Here is a 23,247-nt window from a genome sequence, read left to right on the forward strand (position 1 = left end):
TTGTATGGAATTTAGGCTAATCTGTCAACTGTGGAAAATCTTGGGGTTTTGAACCAATCAGACCTCCCAGGGGTTCAGACGGTCGAAGCCACCCCCTGAAAGGTAGATGAGAATATTTGTGTTCAACAAAATCACTTAATGGAGCATCATCGGCTTTAGATCTCCTCTTTGCCCATGTTGGGAGCTAGCGTTGGGGGCTGAACAAAACTGAATGTCCCGTCTTGATTGCATGACTACCAGAAGCTTAATTAAAAAGATGGCTGAGGGCGTTGCCTGTGGCTCAGTGGGTAGGGCACCAGCCCCATATACCGAGGGTGGTGGGTTTAAACCCGGCTCCAGCCAAACAGCAACAAAAATACAGCCAGGAGGTGGTGCCTGTGGCTCAAAGGGGTAGAGCGCCAGCCCCATATGCTGGAGGTGGCAGGTTCAAACCCAGCCCCTGTCAAAAACTGCAAAAATAAAAAATAAAAAATTATATGTATATATATACACACATAGCCGGGCATTGTGGTGGGCACCTGTAGTCCCAGCTACTCGGGAGGCTGAGGCAAGAGAATTGCTTAAGCCCAAGGGTTGGAGGTTGCTGTGAGCTGTGACGCCACAGCACTCTACCAAGGGCGACAAAGTGAGACTCTGTCTTAAAAAATAATAATAAAAAAAACAAAATAAAAAGATGGCTGAGCCTACAGAATACAATACAATACTATGCTATGCTGAACAGGTTTGTAGTTGAGGAGCTATATCATATAACCTAGGCGGGTAATAAGCTTTACTGTTTAGGTTTATGTAAGAACACTCTGTGCACACAACAGTGAAATGCCCCAACAACCCAGTTCACGGATTGTTTCACATACATGACTGTATATGAAAACAAATGTCAAACTCCATGTTAGTATGGTAAATGTTAAAAAACTTTTGGATTACCAGCTGTTTGGCTGAATGAAGAACAAGGCCAGCCCTGTTGACTCACGCTTGTAATCCAAGCACTCTGGGAGGCCAAAATGGGTGGATTGCCTGAGCTCAGGAGTTCGAGACCAACCTGAACAAGAGCAAGACCCCATCTCTAAAAAGTAGATGGCTGTTGTGGATCACTTGAGTCCAAGAGTTGGAGGTTGCTGTGAGCTATGATACCACAGCACTCTACCAAGGATGACAAAGTAAGACCCTGTCTCAAAAATTAAACAAGATCGCATTAATGTACACAGCTATGATTTAATAAAAAAAATTAAACAACATAAAAAGAATATATATTTTTCTAATACATGGTCACATAACATTAACCCTAATTGTAGAACTACTATGTAAAGTTATTATTTATAAAGATAAGCATCAATGAGCTTATTTATACTTAAAAGTTTTATTTAAAAGGATATTCAGTTTTAGTTACTTTCACCCCTCAGATTGTGTGTAAAGCAGGCATTAACAAATTTGTTTGTCTCCTTTCCCTCTTTAATTTAAAAAATATTTAAAATGATACAACTAAAACTGTTTGGATAGTATATACGTTTTGAATATATATTTTTCTCATTGTTTATTATTTGAAAAATCAAAAAAATAAAAAGATGGCTGATAACTGCTGTTTGTCTAAACAATGCCCATGAATACACTAAGGTAATTTCTCAGGGGAAAAGATCATGTGATGTGTTTACAAGACTAGCTAACAGTTGGTTTGCAGGCAGCTTGACTAGTGGATGGCAAGCTTGGCTCTTCCAAGCTTTTCTCATCTTTATGTTTCTTTCAGTGGGTCTCCAGGATACCAGGACTTGTTACCAGAATAATTATAAAAGTACATACATCTTTCAATTTGTCTGTTTTATGGCAGACTATGGTTCTTAATTACCATCATATACTAAACAAAAACTATGATTAAGCATGTTGAACTATCCTTCCTGCAGTGTTTTGCAACCCTTTTTTATGTTTTGTTTTGTTTTTTGTTATTTTTGTTGTCTGTTTGTTGTTCGAGACAGTTTCATTCTGTCAGCCTGGGTAGAGTGCTGTGGCATCATTAGAGCTCCTAGCAACCTCAAACTCTTAGGCTCAAGTTATTCTCTTGCCTCAGCCTCTGAAGTAGCTGGAACTACGGGTACCCACCAACACATCTGGCTAGTTTTTCTATTTTTAGTAGAAATGAGGTCTCATTCTTACTCAGGGTGGTCTTCAACTTCTGAGCTCAAGCAATCCACCGGCCTAACCATCCCAGAGTGCTAGGGTTATGGGCATGAGCTACCATGCTGGGCCTGTTTTTCAACCTTTTTTATCTCATGGCACACTTGAGCCTATAGTTAAACTTCCATGGCACACTTAAATTATGCTGATCAAAAACAAAAGAGTGAAAAAAAAGAATATACTTACTGTGCTTTGAACTTGTTTTGAAAATAATTTAATTAATTATCTTTAAAAATTTTCAAAGCACACCTAAGATCCTCTCACAGCACACCAGTGTGCCATGGCAAAATCACTGTCTTGGGGCGGCGCCTGTGGCTCAGTGAATAGGGCGCTGGCTCCATATACCAAGGGTGGCAGGTTCGAACCTGGCCCCAGCCAAACTGCAACAAAAAAATAGCCAGGTGTTGTGGTGGGCACCTGTAGTCCCAGCTACTTGGGAGGCTGAGGCAAGAGAATCACCTAAGCCCAGGAGTTGGAGGTTGCTGTGAGCTATGACACAATGGCACTCTACTGAGGGTGACAAAGTGAGACTCTGTCTCAAAAAAAAAAAAAAAATCACTGTCATAAGTGTCTGAACTTTGAATAGTTTGATTTTGATTAGGTTGGTTCATAAAGACTCCAGTTAAGAAGTATACTTCAATTTCTTGGTATTACCCTCCTGATTGCTATCATAATAATCTCCTCGGTGTGTTGAATCCCCTTAAGTGTCCTAAATACTTGTATGTAGCCATCCTTTGAACATTAAATGGTCTACATCATCTGGCCTACATTTGGAATAACAAAAACATGAAGAAAGCATAAAAAAACCATCCAACTAATTTGACATTATGAATTTCATACTGAGACCAAAACAAGTCTGTTATCATGGTGATAGAAGTGCTGTCAGTGGCCACGGTTTTGGTCAGTCTTTCAGTTTTGAAAGGTTAATCAAAAGGGGTGGGGGGACTTACTGAGTTAAATGTAATATGGCCTACAGCTGCATCTATACTGATAGAGAACTGTAACTTAATGCAACCTAACTTGAGAATATATTCTTATAACAAGTATCCAAGCTTCAGCCAAACATAGCAACTGAGCCTTCAGCCACTCACAAGCTGATCAAAACACATCCTCCTCCACATAAGGCAAATGTCTCATCATATCAAGTCCAAATAAAGCAAATGGCAAACTGTAATCAATCAAGCCGTTTCCGTACATCACTTCCTTTTGCTGTCTGTAAACATTGTCTGCCCATGTTGTTGGGTAGAGCCCTCTGAACCTCTACTTGTTCAGGGTGTTGCCTGATTCATGAACTCTTCTTTGCTCAAATAAGCTCTGCTAAATTTAATCAGTCTGAAGTTTTTCTTTTAGGACCAGGTCCAGCTGTGAAGAAGTCTGGCTCTGCTCAGGCTGGTAAGGAGCTCCTGATTTCAAAGAACCGACCCAGCCCAGCCCCTCAAAATCCTTGAGTTACAGGGATGGCCTTACACTGTGCTGATCAGTACCATTTCTTCTATCAATCTCATCCTCTTTCCCTGTCCTCCTTTCCTGTTCTTCAATTTTTTCTATTATTCCTCCTTCCCTTTTTTTCTTTTTCTTTTCTTTTATTCTTTCCTCCTTTCTTCCTCTTTCTTTCTTTTCCTCTTATTCCTCCCTTCTTGCTCTTTACCCTTCTCTTCCCTTTGGCCTCATACCAAGAACGCTGTCAGCACCTTAATTTTGAGACAAGGTAATTTAAAGCAAAGGAGGAAGAGTGAAGAACAAAGGAGCACTAGGAGATTAATGAGAAGAAAGCACACATGAGGAAGAACCAACAGAAAAATTCAGGCACCATGAAAAAGCAAAATACAGCAACTCCTCCAAGGGACTAAGAGGCAGTTTTTATAGAAGACTCTTCCTATAAAGAGTTAATGAACTTGACAGAAAGAGAATTTAAAATTTGGCTGACTAGGTCGGGCGTGGTGGCTCATGCCTGTAGTCCCAGCGCTGTGGGAGGCCGAGGCGGGTGGATTGCCTGAGCTCAGAGGTTTGAGACCAGTATGAACAGCAGTGAGCCAGAGTAAGACCCTGTCTCTACTAACATCAAAAACAGTGGGACAGAGCACCACCAGAGGAAGAAGAAAGTAAACAAACAAACAAACAAAAAAAAAAGTACTTCAAATGAAGAAGAATGAACAAGCAAGCTGAAATTAAAAATTAAATTTAAAAATTTAAAAAAATTTTGGATGATTAAGACAATAAAGGGAATGGATGAGAAAATAGAAAGACAGAACCAAAAGTCAGATGAGAGATATGTAGCATATAGAAAGGATATGGTTAAGGAAACGAAGGAGACAAGGAATGTAAAGATGCAGTAGAAAGTATCAAAAATAGATTAGGCCATGGAGAAGAAAAAAACATCAAAGCTAGAGGATAAAGTGTTCAAGTTATCCCAGGTAGTTACAGAGGTAGAAAAGAAGAGAGATAAAGCAGAACATGCACTTAGAGAACTACGAGACTCCTTGAAGCATTCAAACATACTAATAATAGGAATCCCTGAAGCGGAAGAAGATGGTCCTAAAAGTAGGTCCTCCAGCCCTACTGGAGACTATCATAAATGAAAACTTCCCAAGTTTTACTAAAGACCCTGACACACTCCTTTCAGATGAATATCGATCCCCAGGTCATGTCAACTCTAACAGAGTTTCTCCACATTGTAAAGAACCTGTCCAAGGTCAAGAGGAAGGAGAAAATTCTGCAAGCACCTAGGAATAAGCGCCAACTGACCTACAAGGGCAGAGATATTAGGATGACAGCAGACTTTTCAACTAAAACTTTCCAAGCCAGAAGACCATGATCATTCACCTTAAATGTTCTTAAACAAAACAATTTTCAGCCTAGAATTCTGTATCCTGCTAAACTAAGCTTCAAAATTGACAAAGAAATCAAATCTTTGCAGATATACAAGCACTGAGGAAATTCACCACAACAAGGCCAGCTCTACAGGAAATACTTAGATCTATTCTCAACACTGAACACCACAATGGACCACCAGCAAAAGAAACACCTAGAAGCAAGGGCCTAACACTTAGCTTCCACAATGGCTCAAAGGCTAAATCTACATAACAGACTTTCTCATAATAAGATGAATAAAATTTGACCACATTTATCTATAATCTCAACAAATGTCAATGGATTTAACTATTCACTGAAGAGGCACAGGCTGGCTGACTGGATAAAAAAGCACAAGCCATCCATATGCTGTCTCCAGGAGACACATCTACCCTTGAAGGACAAATCAGGACTCAGGGTTAAAGGATGGAAAACAATATTTCAAACAAATGGAAATCAGAAGAAAGGAGGGGTTGCAATCTTATTCTCAGATACAAGTGGATTCAAAGCAACCAAAGTTAAGAAAGACAAAGATGGTCACTTCATACTGGTCAAAGGAACGATACAACAAAAAGAAATGTCAATTTTAAATATTTATGCAACTGATGTAAATGCTCCCAGATTTAGAAAACAGACTTTGAGGTGTCTGAGCAATATGATTTCTCATAACACATAATAGCCAGGGACTTTAACACCCCTTTTATGGAACTGGACATATGCTCCAAACAGAAACTAAATAAAGATACAAAGGACTTAAACATGACCCTAGAACAAATGGGATTAATTGACATATACAGAACATACCATCCCAAAGCAAAATAATATACATTTTTCTCATCTGCCCATGGCACATACTTCAAAGTAGATCACATTCTAGGATAAAAATCAAACCTCAGCAACATCAAAGGAATAGAAATTATACCTTGTCTCTTCTCAGACCACAAGGCAATAAAGGTGGAACTCAATTCCAACAAAAATGTTCATCCCCTGACAAAGACATGGAAATCAAACAACTGTATGCTGAATGATAGTTGGGTTCAGGAAGAGATGAAAGAGGAAATTGTTAAATTTCTCCAACATACAATGAAGGCACAAGTTACCAAAACCTGTGGGATAAGCAAAAGCAGTTGTGAGAGGAAAATTTATCGCAATAGATACCTACATTCAAAAAAACAAAAAGAAAGCACATCAACAAACTCACAAACCATCTTATGGAACTGGAAAAGGAAGAACAATGAAATCCTAAACCCAGCAGAAGGAAAGAAATAACCAAAATTAGACCAGAGATTTGAAAACAAAAAAATCATTCAGAAAATTAATGAAACAAAAAGCTGGTTTTTTGAAAAAAATAGATAAACCTTTGGCCAGACTAACTAGAAACAGAAAAGTAAAATCTCTATCTAGTACCCTCAATCAGAAACAATAAAGAGGAAATAACAACAGATACCACAGAGATAAAGAGATTATCTCTGAATACTACAAGAAACTCTATGCCGAGAAATTTGACAATGTGTGTGGAGGAAATGGATCAATTCTTGGAATCACACCCTCTCCCTAGTCTTAACCAAGAAGAAATAGATCTCCTGAACAGACCAATTTCAAGCACTGAGATCAAAGAAACAAGTAAAAAAAACTTCACGCCAGATGGCTTCACACCAGAAGTCTTTTTTTTTCTTTTTTTAAGACAGAGTCTCACTTTGTCACCCTCAGTAGAGTGCTGTCGTGTCACAGCTCGCAGCAACCTCAAACTCCTGGGCTTAAGCAATTTTCTTGCCTCAGCCTCCTAAGTAGCTTGGACTACAGATGCCTGCCACAATGCCCAGCTATTTTTAGAGACGAGTTCTCTCTCTGGTTCAGGCGGGTCTCAAACCTGTGAGGTCAGACAATCCACCTGCCTCAGCGTCCCAAGTGCTGGGATTACTGGCATGAACCACCATGCCCAGCCTTCATACCAGAAATCTATAAAACCTTCAAAGAAGTACTTATACCCATACTGCAGAAATATTCCAAGAAATTGAGAAGGAAGGAATCTTCTCCAACACATTCTATGAAGCAAACATCACCCTGATACCCAAACCAGGAAAAGACAAGTTCACTAATGAATATAGATGCAAAAATTCTCAATAAAAATCATAGCCAATGGATTACAGCTTCTCCTTAAAAAAGTCATACATCACGATCAAGTAGGTTTCATCCCAGGGATACAAGATTGGTTTAACATATGCAAGTTCATAAATATAATTCACCATATCAACAGAAGCAAAAACAAAGACCATGTGATCCTCTGAATAGATGCAGAAACAGCATTCGATAAAATCCAGCATCCTTTTCTAATTAGAACTCTGAAGAAAATAGGCATAGGTGGCACATTTCTTAAACTGCTAGAAGCTATCTATGATAAACCCACAGCTCGTATTATACTGAATGGAGTAAAATCGAAAGCTTTTCCATTTAGAACTGGAACCAGACAAGGTCATCCTCTATCACCACTACTATTCAACATAGTGCTGGAAGTTCTAGCTAATACACTCAGGCAAGAGAAGGAAATAAACGGCATTCAAATGGTGGCAGAGGAGGTCAAACTCTCCCTCTTTGCCAACAATATCTTATACTTAGAGAATCCCAAAGAGTCAACCTTAAGAATCCTGGAAGCGATAAAAAAAAATAGTAATGTCACAGGATATAAAATCAATGTCCACAAATCAGTAGCCATTGTATATGCCAATAACAACGAAGATGAGAAGCTAATGAAGGATGCAATTCCCTTCACAGGAGCTTCAAAGAAAATGAAATACCGAGGGCCATAAAGTGAGACTCTGTCTCTACAAAAAAAAAAAAAAAAAAGAAATAGCAGAAGATATTAACAAATGGAAGAACATACCATGCTAATGGCTGGGAAGAATCAATATTGTGAAAATGTCTATACTTCTCAAAGCAATCTGAAGAGTCAATGCAAATACCAACATCATACTTTCAAAATTTGGAGAAAATAATTATTCATTTTGTACAGAATGGAACCAGAAAAAATCCCATATGGCCAAGGCAATTCTTGTTTTTTTTGTTGTAGAGACAGAGTCTCACTTTATCACCCTCGCTAGAGTGCCATGGCATAACACAGCTCACTGCAACCTCCAGTTCCTGGGTTTAGGCAATTCTCTTGCCTCAGCCTCCTAAGTAGCTGGGACTATAGGTGCCCGCCACAATGCCCAGCTATTTTACTAAGGCAATTCTTAATAATAAAAATAAAGCTGGGGGCATCAGCCTACCAGACTTTAGGCTGTAGGTCACTACAAGGCCTAGTAGGTCATAGTGAACAAAACAGCATGGTACTGGCACAAAAATAGACATAGACATTTGGAACTGAAGAGAAAACCATGAAATGTAACTAACATCTTATAACCACCTAATTTTTGATAAACCAAACAAAAAAATACACTGGGGGAAAGAATCTCTATTCAGTAAATGGTGCTGGGAGAACTGGATAACCACATGTAAAAGACTGAAACTGGACCCACACCTTTCTCCACTCATTAAAATTGATTCAAGATAGATAAAATATCTAAATCTAAGGCATGAAACAATAAAACTCCTTGAAGAAACCACTTGAAGTTATCAGACTGGGGAAAGATTTTATAAAGAAGACTTCAGTGGTAATTGCAATGACAACAAAAATAAACAAATGGAACTTAATTAAATTGAATAGCTTCTGTATAGCTAAGGAGACAACAACCAAAGCAAACAGACAATCATAAGAATGGGAAAAATATTTGCATATTATGAATTGGACAAAAGTTTGATAACTAGGATTTACAGAGACCTCAAATTAATCAACATAAAAAAGCCAACAATCCTTTATATCAATGGGCAAGAGAGATGAATAGAACCTCCTCTAAAGAAGACAAATGGCTAACAAACAAGAAAAAATGCTCATCATCCCTAATTATCAGAGAGATGCAAATCAAAACCACCCTAAGTTATCACTAACCCCAGTGAGAATGGCCCACATCACAAAATCTCAAAGCTGCAGATGCTGGTGTGGATGTGGAGAGAGGGGAACACTTTTACACTGCTGGTGGGACTGCAAACTAATACAACCTTTTTGGAAGGAAATATGGAGAATCCTTACAGAACTCAAACTAGATCTCCCATTTGATCCTGCAATCCCAGGATCTACCCAGAAGAAAAAAAAAATTTTATCATAAGAACATTTTCACTAGATTGTTTATCGCAGCTCAATTTACAATTGCCATACTGGAAACAACCTAAACTCCCACCAATCCAGGAATGGATTAACAAGCTGTGGTATATGTATACTATGGAATACCATTCAGCCACTAAAAAAGATAGAGACTTTACATCTTTTGTATTAACTTGGATGGAGTTGAAACACATTCTTCTTAGTAAATCATCACAAGAATGGAGAAGCAAGAATCCAATGTAGGCTTGGTGCCCATAGCATAGTGGTTACAGTGCCAGCCACATACACCAAGGCTGGTAGGTTCAAACCCAACCCAGGCCTGTTAAACAACAATGACATCTGCAACAAAAAATAGCCAGGCGTTGTGGTGGGCACCTGTAGTCCCAGCTACTTGGGAGGCGGAGGCAAGAGAATTGCTTATGCCCAAGGGTTTTAGGTTGCTGTGAGTTGTGACTCCACGGCACTCTACCCAGCGCGACATAGTGAGAGTCTGTCTCAAAAAAAAAAAAGAAAAGAAAAAGAAGAAAAGAATCCAATGTACTCAATTCTGATATGAGGGCAATTGATGACCTAGTGCATAGTGGGGGTGTGGGAATGGGGGAGTGACGAGAGGGAACGAGGGAGTGGGGTGAGGGGTCACAGTGTGAGACACAGCTCTTGGAGGTGAGACACAATTATAAGAAAAAAATAAATAAAGTTTTTCTTTTAACAAATTTTGCTAAGATGTGTGGTAACCCTTGAGGTTTGACTGTCTCACTATATTAGAATGAGACACTAAAGAGGTGAATGCTGTGCATGGTGGGGGGTGAGTGGGGCTTGTTGGCTGTTGGGCTTCACTGTATAGACTGATCAAGCAGGAGCCTGGTCCTTTAGGGAAGACCTCCCCACAACTGGAAGAATCTGGAGTCTTTTCTCTAGGACAAGTTTGGGGCTGAGGGCTAAGGAAGCTATCCTTCAGAATGCAGACTTTTGCTTAATCCTCAGGGTAACCTGCTGTTCTTCTAGCAGGATGGCTGGGAATTGCCTGGCTTTGAGAGGGTGTGGGGAAGTAACCAGGGCTTTAGCCTCTCCTTGGGCATTCTCCCAGTCAGACCCTGCTTTCACCTGCCCCTCCCCCTGCCTTCTGCAGCCCTCCAATCCCTGAGCTTTTCCAGACTCCAAATGGCCTTCAGTTTCAGCATCTTCCCTTTACTGTGTCAGTGATTACACCTCCACCTGTTTTCCACTTTCCAAAAGGTGTTGCTGTCTTGTCTGTTGTCTCCTTTTCTTTGTCCTTGTAGGTTTACAACTTTTATTTCTCACTGTCATTTCTGCAGAAAATGAGGAAGGTGGGGGATAAAGTCCCATATTCAACCCACCCTATAGAACCAGAAGTCCCTCCATCTGCAATTTAAGTAGTCCCCTTTTAGCTTCTATGCACGACCTCTCTGTACCTCCCTGCAACAGAGTGAGCTTTCCCCCATCCCTTGGGAACTACCCTTTCCCTGTCTTCCTGGTTTCTTGGCATTCTTCACTGTCACCTTTTCTTCCTCTGAACGTCAGCCTGTGGACATAGGCCCTAGCCCGCAAGTTCTGACCTTGGTGGTCCTTGGCTGTCTCCCTTATCATTGCTCACAAACCACACTGAGGAGCACCAAATCCAGATCAACAGCTCAAATCACCTCCTGAGCCTCAGCCCCCATTTCCTGCTGCCTCTCACATGGCTTTCCATCTGTCCTCAGCTACCTCATATTCAACACCTCTGGTACTAAGCTTGTCTACTCCCTGCCAGGACCAGCCCCTCTCCTGGCCTTGCCTGCCTCTGCCAAGGGCACCACCATTCTCCCAGCCACCATGACACCTATCAGGACACAGGTACCATTGATTCCTGGCAGAGGTATAGCAGCTGAACAGACTGGTGTCCGAGTTCTGGCTTAACCTCTTTTAAGCTGTGTGACCTTGGGCAAGGTGTTTAACCTCTCACCTCTCTGGGCCTTGGTTTCTTTAAGGGTAACATTGGGATGATAATATCTCCCACGTGATCTCTCCTACTTGGCCCCACAGCCATCACACTGATGTAGACTCTCACTTCTTCATGAGCAACTGCCACGGGATTCCAGGCTGATATAGTTTGAATATCTGTCCCCTCCGAACCTCATGTAGAAATCTGATTCCCGAAGTTGGAGGTCAGACCTAACAGGAGCTGTTCAGGCTGTAGGGGCAGATCCCTTAAGGATGGTTTGGTACTGTCCTCCAGGAATGAGTGAGTTCTTGCTCTATTAGTTCCTGTGAGAGCTGATTGTTAAAAAGAGTCTGTCACCTTCTCCCCTTTCTTCCACTCTCTTGCCATGTGCCCTCTCTACACTTCAGTTTCCCTTTCCCATCCATCATGAGTGGAAGCAGCCTGAAGCCCTGAAGCCTTCACCAAAAGCAGATACTGGTGCCATGTTTCTTGTACAGCCTGCAGAACTTTGGGTCAGATAAACCTCTTTCCTCATAAATGCCCCAGCATTTTTTTTTTTGAGACAGAGTCTCACTTTATCACCCTCAATGGAGTACTGTGGCGTCCCAGCTCACAGCAACCTCCAACTCCTGGGCTTAGGCAATTCTCCTGCCTCAGCCTCCCGGGTAACTGGGACCACAGGCTCAGCCCACACCCACGCCCAGCTATTTTTGTTGTTGTTGTTGTTGCAGTTTGGCTGGAGCCGGGTTCGAACCCATCACCCTCAGCATAGGAGGCCGGCGCCCTCCCCACTGAGCCACAGTTGATGCATCAACCTCATGTATTCCTTTAGAGCAACACAAATGGACCAACACAGAAAGCTGGTACCAGCAATGAGGTGTTGCTATAGATACCCGAAAACATGGAAATGCCTTTGTAACTGGGGGGTGGGCAGAAGTTGGAGAAGTCAGAAGACAACAGAAAGGGGAGCCAGGCATAGTGGCTCACGCCTGTAATCCTAGCACTCTGAGAGCTGAGGCGGGTGGATTGCTTGAGTTCGAGACCAGCCTGAGCAACAGCAAGACCCGTCTCTAAAAATAGCCAGGCATTAAGGTGGGCGCCTATAGTCCCAGCTACTCAGGAGACTGAGGCAAGAGGATCCCTTGAGCCCAAGCATTTGAGGTTGCTGTGAGCTCTGATGTCATGACACTCTACCCAGGGCAACAAAATGAGATGCTGTCTCAGAAAAAAAAAAAAAAGAAAGAAAGAAAGAGAGAGAGAAAAGGGGAAAAAGAAGCAACAGGAAGATGAGATAAAAATTGGAAGTTATTAGAGACTGATTAAGTGGCTGCTACCAGCAAGATGGTTTAAAATATGCATACATATTTTTGGCTCCCTCACGTCTCTCATGGCATGCCTCATAAGAGGCGGATTCCTCATGAGGCTTGGAACCACCCTCTCTTAAGCAGAGAGTTCTCCCTCTACTAATTCCTATGAGAGCTGATTATTGAACAGAGTCTGGCACCCCTCCACCCTACCCCCACCCCTTCTGCTCTTTGGCTGTGTGTCCTCTGCACCCTCCACTCCCCTTCCCCTTCTGCCGTGAGTGGCAGCAGCCTGAGGCCCTCCCAGGAAGTTGATGCTTCTTGTACAGCCCTTAGATCTGTGAACCAAATAAACCTCTTTTCTTTATAAACTACTGAGAGAAAAATACAAGTTTCCCAACCTTGGCTTTTCATGTTGAACAGAACTCATGCAGGTTTATTTTGAATTCAGAGATATAGATCAAAGCAAAAATGCTGAAAGAAATTCAAAGCACAAAGGGTATTCTCTGTTTTTTTCTTTTTTTTTTGAGACAGAGTCTCACTGTGTTGCCCTCAGTAGAGTGCTATGATGTCACAGCTCACAGCAACCTCAAACTCTTGGGCTTAAGAGATGCTCTTGCCTCCACCTCCCAAGTAGCTGGGACTACAGGTGCCCACTACAAGGCTTGGACAAAGAGTATTCTTAAATAGTTCCTTTTGTGTAGATGGTCATAAGTCTTAAGACCAGTTTGGACAGTTTTTATCTGCCTTAGTTGCCTTAGAACCCTTTAATTAATTGTAATACTAACATCCCCCAATGGGAAGTACTGTGCGTGTTTAACCTGTTGTATGTAAATATATTAGGTTATTAAGTATGAAATGAACGATTTCCTTAAGTACTAAGTTTGACAGTTGATAACTCTGACATTTCATTGTGACACTTCTTGTTTTGTTTTTGTTTTTGTTTTTTGAGACTTAGTCTCACTCTGTTGCCTCAGGCTAGAGTGCTCTGGTGTCAGCCTAGCTCACAGCAACCTCAAATTCCTGGGCTCAAGTGATCCTCTGCCTCAGCCTCCCAAGTGGATCACTTGAGATGCCAGCTACAACACCCAGCTAATTTTTCCATTTTTTAGGAGCTATGGGGTCTCACTTTGCTCAGGCTGGTCTTAAACTCCTGAGCTCAAAGGATCCTCGGGCCTCTACCTCCCAGAATGCGAGGATTACAAGTGTGAGCTACTATGCCTGGCCCTTTTTTTTTTTTTTCCCAAGTTACATCCTCTTCATTTTTTTTTTTTTTTTTGATACAGAGCCTCAAGCTGTCAACCTGGGTAGAGTGCCATGGCATCACAGCTCACAGCAACCTCCAACTCCAACTCAAGCGATTCTCCTACCTCTGCCTCCAAGTAGCTGAGACTACAGGTGCCCTCCACAATGCCCACCTGTTTTTTGGGTTGCAATCGTCATTGTTGCTTTGTGGGCCAGGGCTGGACTTGAACCTGCCAGCTCAGGTGTACGTGGCTGGCGCCTTAGCCTTTTGAGCCACAGGTGCTGAGCCTACATCTTCTTTCAAATGTACATTTTGGCTTGTGACTATCTTTCAATCTTTTTTGCTTACAGAAATTTTTGTAAAAACATGGGTAAGTCAAAAACTCATGTTATTTTTGAATATGAGTTCCATGTGGAACCCTTGTAGTGGAGACATCTTGAAATATCAACGATGTGTTTGGGAAGGATGTGGCTAATGAATGCACAGTACGCTGATGGTCTGAGAAGTTCCATTCTGGTGATCTTAATCTTAAAATTGAGTCAGGTGGGCTCAGCCTGCCTTCCCCCACCCAGTCCCATCTGGGTCAGCCTCCACCCTCCAATGCTGTTAGATGACTCTTCCCGAAATGCAGCTCTGTGTCCCTGATTGGACAAACCCATCCCTGCCTTGTGGAACATGCGGGCGAGGACATGCTGCCTGGCGGCGTTGCACCCAAGCCCCAAGCAGGCAGAGATTGTACCACATACATCTTGTACTTGAAAGCCCCAGTCAGGATTTAGTAGTTGCTCAAACGATGTAAGCCATGGACCCATACACTCTTGCTCAGCTCCAACATGCCAGCCCAGGCTAGACATTGTGTCACAGAGCTGGGAACATCACTAGGGTGGGTCAAGTACCCTAGTTAGTTGCCATCCAGATTGCCTGTCCCAAGGCCATCCCTAACTCAGGCCAGCAGGTCTCTAGGCCTAGAGTATACTTCCCACCTCTCCAGGCCCAGCCCAAGCCTCATGTCTTACTGGAAATCTCTCTGGAGCCACCCTAGCTGCCGACTCTTCCTTGTTTTATCTTGGCAGCCAGTTAAGTGGGGGTGATAAAGGCCCCTAATGTTTCTCTAACATTTTATTGCTGCACTTACGTGGTCGTTATCCAGTTGTTGTCTCAGAACAACTTCCAGAGGTATACCGAAGCGGACCAGGTTAAGCCAGTTTACATAAAAGAAAGTAGACTCCACCTGCTGGGCCATAGGTCCAAGGGGGCTGGGCAGGATAGAGCTGAGGCCATGCTGCGGTTCCTCCCCGCTGCATGCTGCCTGGACCTATGTGTGTGGACAAATTCTCCTACAGCCACGTGAGCTCCTGAGGGTAGACACTGTGCCCTCCCCTCATTCTCCTGCCTTGCCTGCCACCCTCCAACTCCCAGCACAGGGCCAGGTATGCAGGAGGGGCCCAGAAACTGCATTGCCCAGCCAGGAAGGCTGTGTGCAGATGATGGGAACCTGTGCAAGAAGGCAAGTGAAAAGTGCCATGTGGATGTGCAAGCCAGTGGCATGGTTTCCTAAGGCAGGCAGGGAGTGGCCACAGGAAGAACCCAAGCCCGATGCAGGGAACCTGGCACAGCTCTCCCACTTTTGAGCCACATAACTGTGGATGAGCTCCTTCATGCCTCAGCTTGGTCTCCACTTGTTCATGGGACCAACAAGAGTGTCCCAGCCACCTCCATGCAGGGGAGAACATGACCAGCAAAGCACCTTGCCTTAAACAGAGCTGCAATGGCAGCAGGAGTCCCTGGGGCTGTGATGACTGGGTGGCTCCTCTGAACCTCAGGGAGGTCCAGCCTGGGCTCCTTTCCTTCAGATAAGCATGTCCCTATGGGTAAGAGCGCCCCCTAGGCGGCAGAAGGTACCTGCCTACACTTGTATCCTGACTGTGTGCCCAGAGTCCTTGCTAGGACATCTGTGGGACGTGCATTTCTGCAACTGAGCTCTTGACCATGTACCTCCCCTGGCCTGCCTGCCCTGGGGGATGACAACTCCTTCCCTTCCTCCTCTCCCAGGCCAAAGTCCTTGGAGTTACCCTTGCTGCTTCTCCTTTTCCCATACCCCACATCCCATCCCCCAGTAAACCCTGCCACTCTACCCTCAGATTATTACGCTGAACCACACGACAGTGCTGTGCTCTACTGTTCTCATCTATAGAGGCAGCATCTCCTGGCCCACCATGGAAGACCCAGGATCGATCGTGTCTCCCAGCACCTCTCCTCCCTTTCTGTCTCTGTGTGTCTCTCCCTGTCTTTCTCTCTGAGCCTCTGTCTCTATCTTTCTGTGTGTATATGTCTCTCTCTCTCTGTCTCTCTTGGCCTCTCCCTCCATCTCTGTCTCTCTCTCGGTTTCTCTCAGTCTGTCTCCGTCTGTCCGTCTGTCTATCTCTCTGCTTCTGTGTATGTGTGCATGTCTGTCTCTCCCTATCTTTCTCTGTCTCTCCTTATCTCCCTCTCTGTCTCCATGTCTCTGTCTCTCTTTCTGTCTCTGTCTGCACTGCCCCTGCCTCCTGCCATCCAGCTGGCCTTCCTGCTCTGCTACAGTGCCCTTGTCTTTCCAGCACAGCAGCAGAGACAGCCCCCTGTGGAACCTGAGCTGACAGCACTTCCAAATCATTCTTCTGGTCAAGGCCACTGAGTGTTCCTCTTGCACTCTTATCTCCCCATACCCCTCTCTCAGTCCCCACACCCAGGCCTGTACCTGCACTCTCTCGCTCTCTTGGCTCTTGGGCTCATCAGCTTGCACATTTCTGCTCAGCTCTCACCCTCTCCACTCTGGGCCTTCTGAATTAAAATCTTAACTCACTCCCAACCATCTCCCAACCCCATCCCTGCATCTTATTCCAGAGCACACCCCTGCTCCCAAGAACCCTGTCCTTGCCGGGTGCCTCGAATTTCCTTCCTCCAATCCACCTGGGGCAGTGAATTCAGTACTGGACAGTTTTGACCTCTGAACTCTTGGCTTCTGGCTAGGGGATTTGTTCCCTTGTGGCTCCAGGCTGGTTTCTCCCAGCCCTGCTGTTCCCCCCATAGTCCCCTGGGCCTGGGTTTCTGAGGGTAGGAGACTTAGAGAAGAAGTGGTGAGTCAGGGAAGTGGCATTCGGGAGGGAGTTTTGCCAATCTTGCCTGTGGCCCCCAGACAGGGAAATGGCCTTGAAGTATTGGGCAGGCCTCCAGGGAGGGAAGTCCTAGCGGGGACTATAGCTGACCCCTCAGAAGACAGGACCAGAGTGTCTGGGCTGTGTCTCCCTGGAGGAGCTGTCCTAGGGGTGGGCAGGTGGAGCAGGACCCTGGGGGCTGGAGGTGAGCCCGTTTGTTGTTGTGGCCCTTCCCCCACCTGGACCTATTTCTGTTTCTGGTGCAGGTCCGGGGTCAGGTTGGCAGTCGTTGGATGGAGGTGGGTGGGAATGGAGGCTTAACCCTGGAATTGGATTTCCCCTCCTAACTGGATATTCAGGTTTCTAGTCCTGGGGCTCCTATAGCCCCAGCTGGTCCCCTGCCCAGGTGTTGGCAGCCCCTCTCCCTCAGCTCCGTGAGAAAAAAGAGAAAAAAGCAGGCGATGCCAGGGTGGCTGCCTGGCTGAAAGGTGATCTGGATTTATGTGTTCTGTTCCCAAGGTGGGACGTTATGCTGGAGCCCTACAGAGCATAGGGGCAAGTGTAGTTAGGGGCTGCAACTCTGGAGCTAGACTCCCTGGGTCTCAGCTGCCTGCCACGAATATGAAATGCGAATCCTGGCCCACAGTGGAGCTCCTGGAATCAGAGTCATCGTGGGCTGGCAGGCCCCTTTCAGAGCAGATTGGCCTCTTGGGCCTGTGAGCCAGACTAACCCAGTACAGACAGTTTTGGACCCCTCGGGCCTTCCAAAGCTTCCTGTTTTGGCCAGTGAGGGTGAACAGAGACAGAGCACGCTCTCCCCTTTCTGCACGCCCATTTCTGCTGAGACAAATGATCTGTCAGTCAATCCCATCCCAATCTGTGACCTCAGGAGCAGCACAGCACTGGTGGCTTCCCCATTCCCCCACCACACAGGATTAAGGAAGTAATGACTTTTCTCATGACAGAGCCTATCAACAGACCTGAGCCCAGAGGGCTGAAAGGTCCCTGGCAGAGCTAGAGCAGAAGGCTCCAGGGTCCTCACCCCCACCTGCCGCCTATTTGAATCTGCAGGGATTTCAGCCTCAGTGGCCATGCAGGGGCATCTGCTGCATGGTCCATTCTGGGGGCTTCCCCCTTATCAGCCCCATCCAGCTGTTTAATCGCATTATTAAGGAAGCTATTGTTGCTGTGGAAGCTGTGTGGGTGATGGCTGGGGAGCAGACTATGGGCCCAGTTCCTGCTTCCTAGCTGGCGAGGGCTTTGGGCATCAGAAAGGAATGCTGGAGAGCCTTGAGAATGGACAGTCCATCCTGCCCTGAGGAGTTTAGAGAGTGTCATGGGATCCAGGAAATGACCTCCACTGACCCTGTCTTCACCTTCATTTTACACTCAACTGGAAGTCCACTTGGGTGCCAAGTGCCTTCTCCTTGCCAGGCACTACTCTAGATAGCACAAATACTGTAAACTACAGAATACAGAACCAATAGGCCTGTCCTCGTGGACACCCGTCCACTTCCCATCCACCTGACCCCCTCAAGGGACTTGGGTCTCAGCTACCTGTTTCTACCAGTTTCCCCATAGCTTTGCAGGTCACCATCTCCATTTGAGAGCTGAGATACATTGACATTGGAGCCCCGTCTATTACTCATGTGCTCTGGCGGCTGCCTACCAGGAAGCAGAGGGGATCCTGATTCCCAGGAGTTGGGAGGCTTGGAGGGCCTTAATCACGGCCTCAGCCCCTGAGCCCGAGGTGCAACTCCCAGAATAATCACTAGGCAACTCCAGACCTGAAGGGGTCCCCGGACCCCTCCTAAATACAGCTGGACCCAGGGAAAGTATTTTGCCCAACGTCACAAAATGCATAAGTGGGAGAATGGGGACTAGCTAGAGCAAAGCAAGAGACACAGGGAGCTTAGCCGCCAAGGGGCCGGGGCTCTTCCTCCCCAGGGTGGGTGAACAGCAAAGAGAGCGGTAAGGGCACCTTCCCCACACGGGCCTAACCCGAGGGAGACTCATGGACCTCTAGCAGAAGCTGCCAAGTGTACTCCATGTCTAGAGCACAGAAAGTGCCCAGGAAAGAGGAGTCTGAAAATCTCAGAGGAGGATTCAGTGAATCCTCATTAGCCACATCTTCCCTCTTCCCAGTTAGTTGGTCACAGACTCTGAGGACCCCAGCTCCTTCCCTGCCCTGAATCTTCTCTCCAGCATTCCCACCAAGTGGTCACTAATCATGCACTTACATATCCCTGGTGACCCAGGAGCTCCCTGGTTCCCAGGCGATCAGTGCCATCTTTGGACAACTTTCATGGTCAGGATCTTCAGATTTCTGTGCTTCCTGGAGCCATCAGATCAAGGTTAATTAAGCAAACGGGTGTTTATCTGAAAGTAAACAGCCCGGGCGTCTCCTCCATATTTTCTCCTTGCCACTCCAGTGCACCCCAACCTCTATTGCTCAAAACAGAGAGTAATCCTCCAGGCAGGGGATAGAGAGTAGAGTGAAGGGACCTCACCACCTCCCTTGTTCTAGAGGCACCTCTGACTTCATGAGTAGTTTGGTTGCATGATTCACTCTTTTGAAATTTATTTCTCCCCCCACCTCCCTCTTTTGAAATTTATTTTCACAAAAACTCCCAAGGCATGCTCAGAGATGTTGGCAACCTTGTCCAAAGTGGATAGAGATGAGAGAAAGGATTCAGGCGAAGAGATAATTCATATATCCAGCAGGATATTATGTGTAAATACACAGATGTCCGTGCATATGCCCCAGGGTCACGTGTCACCTGAGTTTCCTACCCTCAGATCTAGCCAAGTTCAGCTCCCCTGGCCCCAGAAAAGAGCTAACCTGCACCCTCTGGCCCAGCAACCCTGCCAGTCCTTTTCTTATAGGTTTCCCCAGGTTTTATATTCCCTTCTAACTCCATTTCTCTTTCTCTTCTGTCCTCTTCCTGGGAGTGTCAGAACCTGCTACCTATAGAGTTTCTTAGTTCTTAGGATCATGTCATGTTCCCTATCTCATTTGCTCCTTGTGAAAATCTTGTGAGGTGGGCATTGGAGATAGGTTATTTCCCCATTTCACAGGTAGAAAAACTAAGGCTATGAGGATAAGCTAGTGGATGTCTTGGTAAACAAGAATGAACACCCCACCCCATCCCCTCTCCTTCCCTTTCACCCCATTTTCATTCTTGGTTCAGGTACTTTCTGGCTACCTTGAACTGCTTCCCCCAGTAGAGGGTGTCACCAACAGGCCTCTAAGGTAAAGGGTCCTGGGGGAGGTGTGACTAAATAATATGCAGAACAGATGAAACACAGCATACCACACTGCAAGTGAGAGTCACCCAGACTCTGTGTGTCACTGAGTTACAGGTGAGTTGCTAATCTCAGCCTTTCTCTTCTCAGCAATTCAAATGCTCAGAGGTGAGATTGGCTCCTTCCTGTCACCTCCACTCCCCTGCTCCCACTCATCAGCCACCCTAAATGTGGCCTGGGGGGCGGCGCCTGTGGCTCAGTGAGTAGGGTGCCGGCCCTATATGCCGAGGGTGGTGGGTTCAAACCCAGCCCCGGCCAAACTGCAACAGAAAAATAGCCAGGCGTTGTGGCGGGCACCTGTAGTCCCAGCTGCTCGGGAGGCTGAGGCAAGAGAATCACGTAAGCCCAAGAGTTAGAGGTTGCTGTGAGCCGTGTGACGCCACAGCACTCTACCCGAGGGCGGTACAGTGAGACTCTGTCTCTACAAAAAAAAAAAAAAGAATGTGTACACATGAAGATGGTCAAATGCCTTTAAAAAAAAAAAACAAAAAACCTAAATGTGGCCTGGAACAGCTCTTAGGAGCCAAGAAGATAATGTGAAAGATGTTTAGAGATTGGATGGGAAAGGGAGTAGTCACTTTCCTGCCATTTAAGGTGCCCAAGCAGAGGCCCCACAAGAGCTTCATAACATAGATGAGTTGACCGTCACTGGGGTGCTCCTGAGCAGCAAGAAGTTCAGGGGCCAGAGGACTCAGAAGCTCAAAGGTGCAATGTCAGGCAATGGCAAGGTTGGAACCATGTGTTGGGGGTCGTATTTCCTATTCCAGCACTCTATAATTGATTGGTATGTGACCTTTTCGCTCCTGGCCTCAGTTTCTCCTTTTCTTTCTTTCTTTTTTTTGAGACAGAGTCTCACTATGTCTCTCTCTGTAGAGTGCTGTGGCGTCACAACTCATAGCAACCTTAAACTCTTGGGCTTAAGCGATTCTCTTGCCTCAGCCTCCCAATTAGCTAGGTCTATAGGTGCCCACCATAATGCTCGGCTATTTTTTTTTTTTTTTTTTTGGTTGTAGTGTCACTGTTGTTTGGCAGGCCCGGGCTGGATTTGAACCCGCCAGCTCCGGTGTATGTGGCTGGTGCCCTAGCTGCTGAGCTATCGGCACCGAGCCCAATTTCCCCATTTCTACAAGGAAGGGTTGGACTAGCCCCCAAGCTCTGATTTTCTTCACTCTCCAGTCACACGGAAGGATCTCTGAACTTGGGACAAAAAGAGAGTCTTGAATTCTCTAATTCTAGGTTCTTTGAGAGCAGATTACCATCTCTGTACAGTCTCGAGCTCACAAGGTTAAGCTGTCCACCCAGGAACAAGGGTATACCTGAGGCTTGGACATACTTCCCTCTTGATTCTCTGCCTAAGCACTCCAGACCCTATGACCATGTCCTGGTCAAGTGAGCAGTGAAAGGAACTATACTTATGAGGCAAGGGCACAACCTCTGGACCCTTGTGACAAGTATACGGTCCAAGCTGAATAATAAACGAGGTTTCTGTGGGACCAGGAAAGGACAGTGACAGAGAAATTGCACCATCTCAGATTAACCTTTTGGTCACCCAGAGGAAAAGAGAGAACCTGAAAATTAATTTTTTACCATTGCCCCAAATTTCAAAAAAAAATCCATGTAATGTCAACCTACCCCAAACACAGCCCAAAAGTGTGGTTCTAGACTTTTAAACTTATGCACACACCCGTGTACAGCACGCACCTATGGTAAGACCATATGGGCACATCCATACGCACATAGATCACATACAGAGGGTGCCCCAAAATGTAAACACATTTTCAAAAGGAAAACTCTATATTAAAATTGTAATATTAGAGTCATGTTTGACTTCTCCAATTACAAGAGATACTATCTATAAGATATGTTATACGAGATAAAAAACATTATGGGTATATATTGAGCATTACAATTTTAATACAGATTTTTGCTTTCTTAAAACGTGTATACATTTTTTAAGTGTCCCTGTATACTCAAAATGGGGAAAAGACTTAGAGATTGGGATCCAGGGTCCTGGATTTCAGATCAACCTATGGGCACTTCTGGATGACCACAGATAAACCCCTTTAATCCATAAACCCCTTGTCTCCATCTGTAAGACAAACATCACACTATCACTTGCCCACAGAGGCAAGTGGCTTTAGAAAGCTGGTAAGAAAGCACTTAGTCTGTATACATTTAATGCACCCCAACTGTCTCGGGGGGCGGGTATCAGCAGCAAATGGCCTGCTTTTCTATCCCAGCTCTGCCTTCCTTGAACTGGATAACTTCTGGGAAGTCCCTTCCTTTCTCTGGGACTCCCTTTCTCCAGGTGTAAAAGGAGAGGGAGAGGGTTGGACTCAGGCTGTCCTGATTCCCCGTACCCGAGAGCCTCTCCCTCCTGAGTCCTGGGGGGTGACAATGGATTGCTCTCCGACCTGCAGCTGGCTGGCTCTTTCGCAAACAAAGGAAGGTGGCAGGAACCCTTCCCAAGAAGCGTGAGGACCTGCACTACCACCTCCCAAAGTACCTGGTTGAGCAGGCGCTCTGGATGCCCCGGGGTCCCAGAGCAGGGGGCGGGCCAACAAGCCTTAGTCTGTGCGGCAGAAGGGTTAGGTAGGAACCGGTTGATGGCAAAATGTTCCTTATGCACGCGACAGAGGGGCTGGAGCGAAGCAGAAAGTGGAGGCACTTTCCCACTCCCGGGATGCCTCGTGGGCTTCTCTGTGCTGCCAGAAGGGCGGAGCAGGACCCTGCGTGGGACCTGGCTGTGAGGGGGACCAGGGCGCGGACAAAGCACCCTCCTCTGCCACCCGTGCCCCATCTCCCCCTGCTAGTCGCCCATGCAGTTTCAGGGGCTCTGTTGTGCGCGCCCTCCGTCCCAGGACAGTTCCTGGTCCCCGCCACCGTGACCCCTGAGCCCCGCGCCTTACCCAGAACTTGGAACCGGAGCCACACAGGGCGTCCATGGGGGCGAGGGGTGGCAGCAGCGAGGAAGGAGGCGAGTGCAGCGCGACCACCGCGGCTCCGGCCGGGAGCTGTGGGCTGCCTGGGAGACGCCTCCCCGCACCCTGAGCCCCGCCCTGACGCGGAGCCCTACCCGCAGGCCCTTTGGGTCAGGCTCT

General features: G+C 45.8%; 1 protein-coding gene across 7 annotated transcripts in view; it reads right to left on the reverse strand.

Moving 5' to 3' along the window:
• Nucleotides 1–23,247, reverse strand: part of ABCC3 (ATP binding cassette subfamily C member 3) — a 65,740-nt gene extending 42,493 nt beyond the window's left edge. For 4 of the 7 annotated variants that reach the window (XM_053568722.1, XM_053568721.1, XM_053568718.1 and 1 more), the window contains exon 1: nucleotides 23,056–23,244. In XM_053568722.1, the coding sequence (XP_053424697.1) occupies nucleotides 23,056–23,091 (36 nt within the window). In that variant the 5' untranslated portion in view covers nucleotides 23,092–23,244. Of the gene's footprint in view, nucleotides 1–23,055 lie in introns of all 7 variants that reach the window. The other 3 variants (XM_053568719.1, XM_053568720.1, XM_053568723.1) reach the window with 3 other exon arrangements.

This window comes from Nycticebus coucang, chromosome 18 (assembly GCF_027406575.1).
Source record: "Nycticebus coucang isolate mNycCou1 chromosome 18, mNycCou1.pri, whole genome shotgun sequence".
NCBI classification, from domain to species: domain Eukaryota; kingdom Metazoa; phylum Chordata; class Mammalia; order Primates; family Lorisidae; genus Nycticebus; species Nycticebus coucang.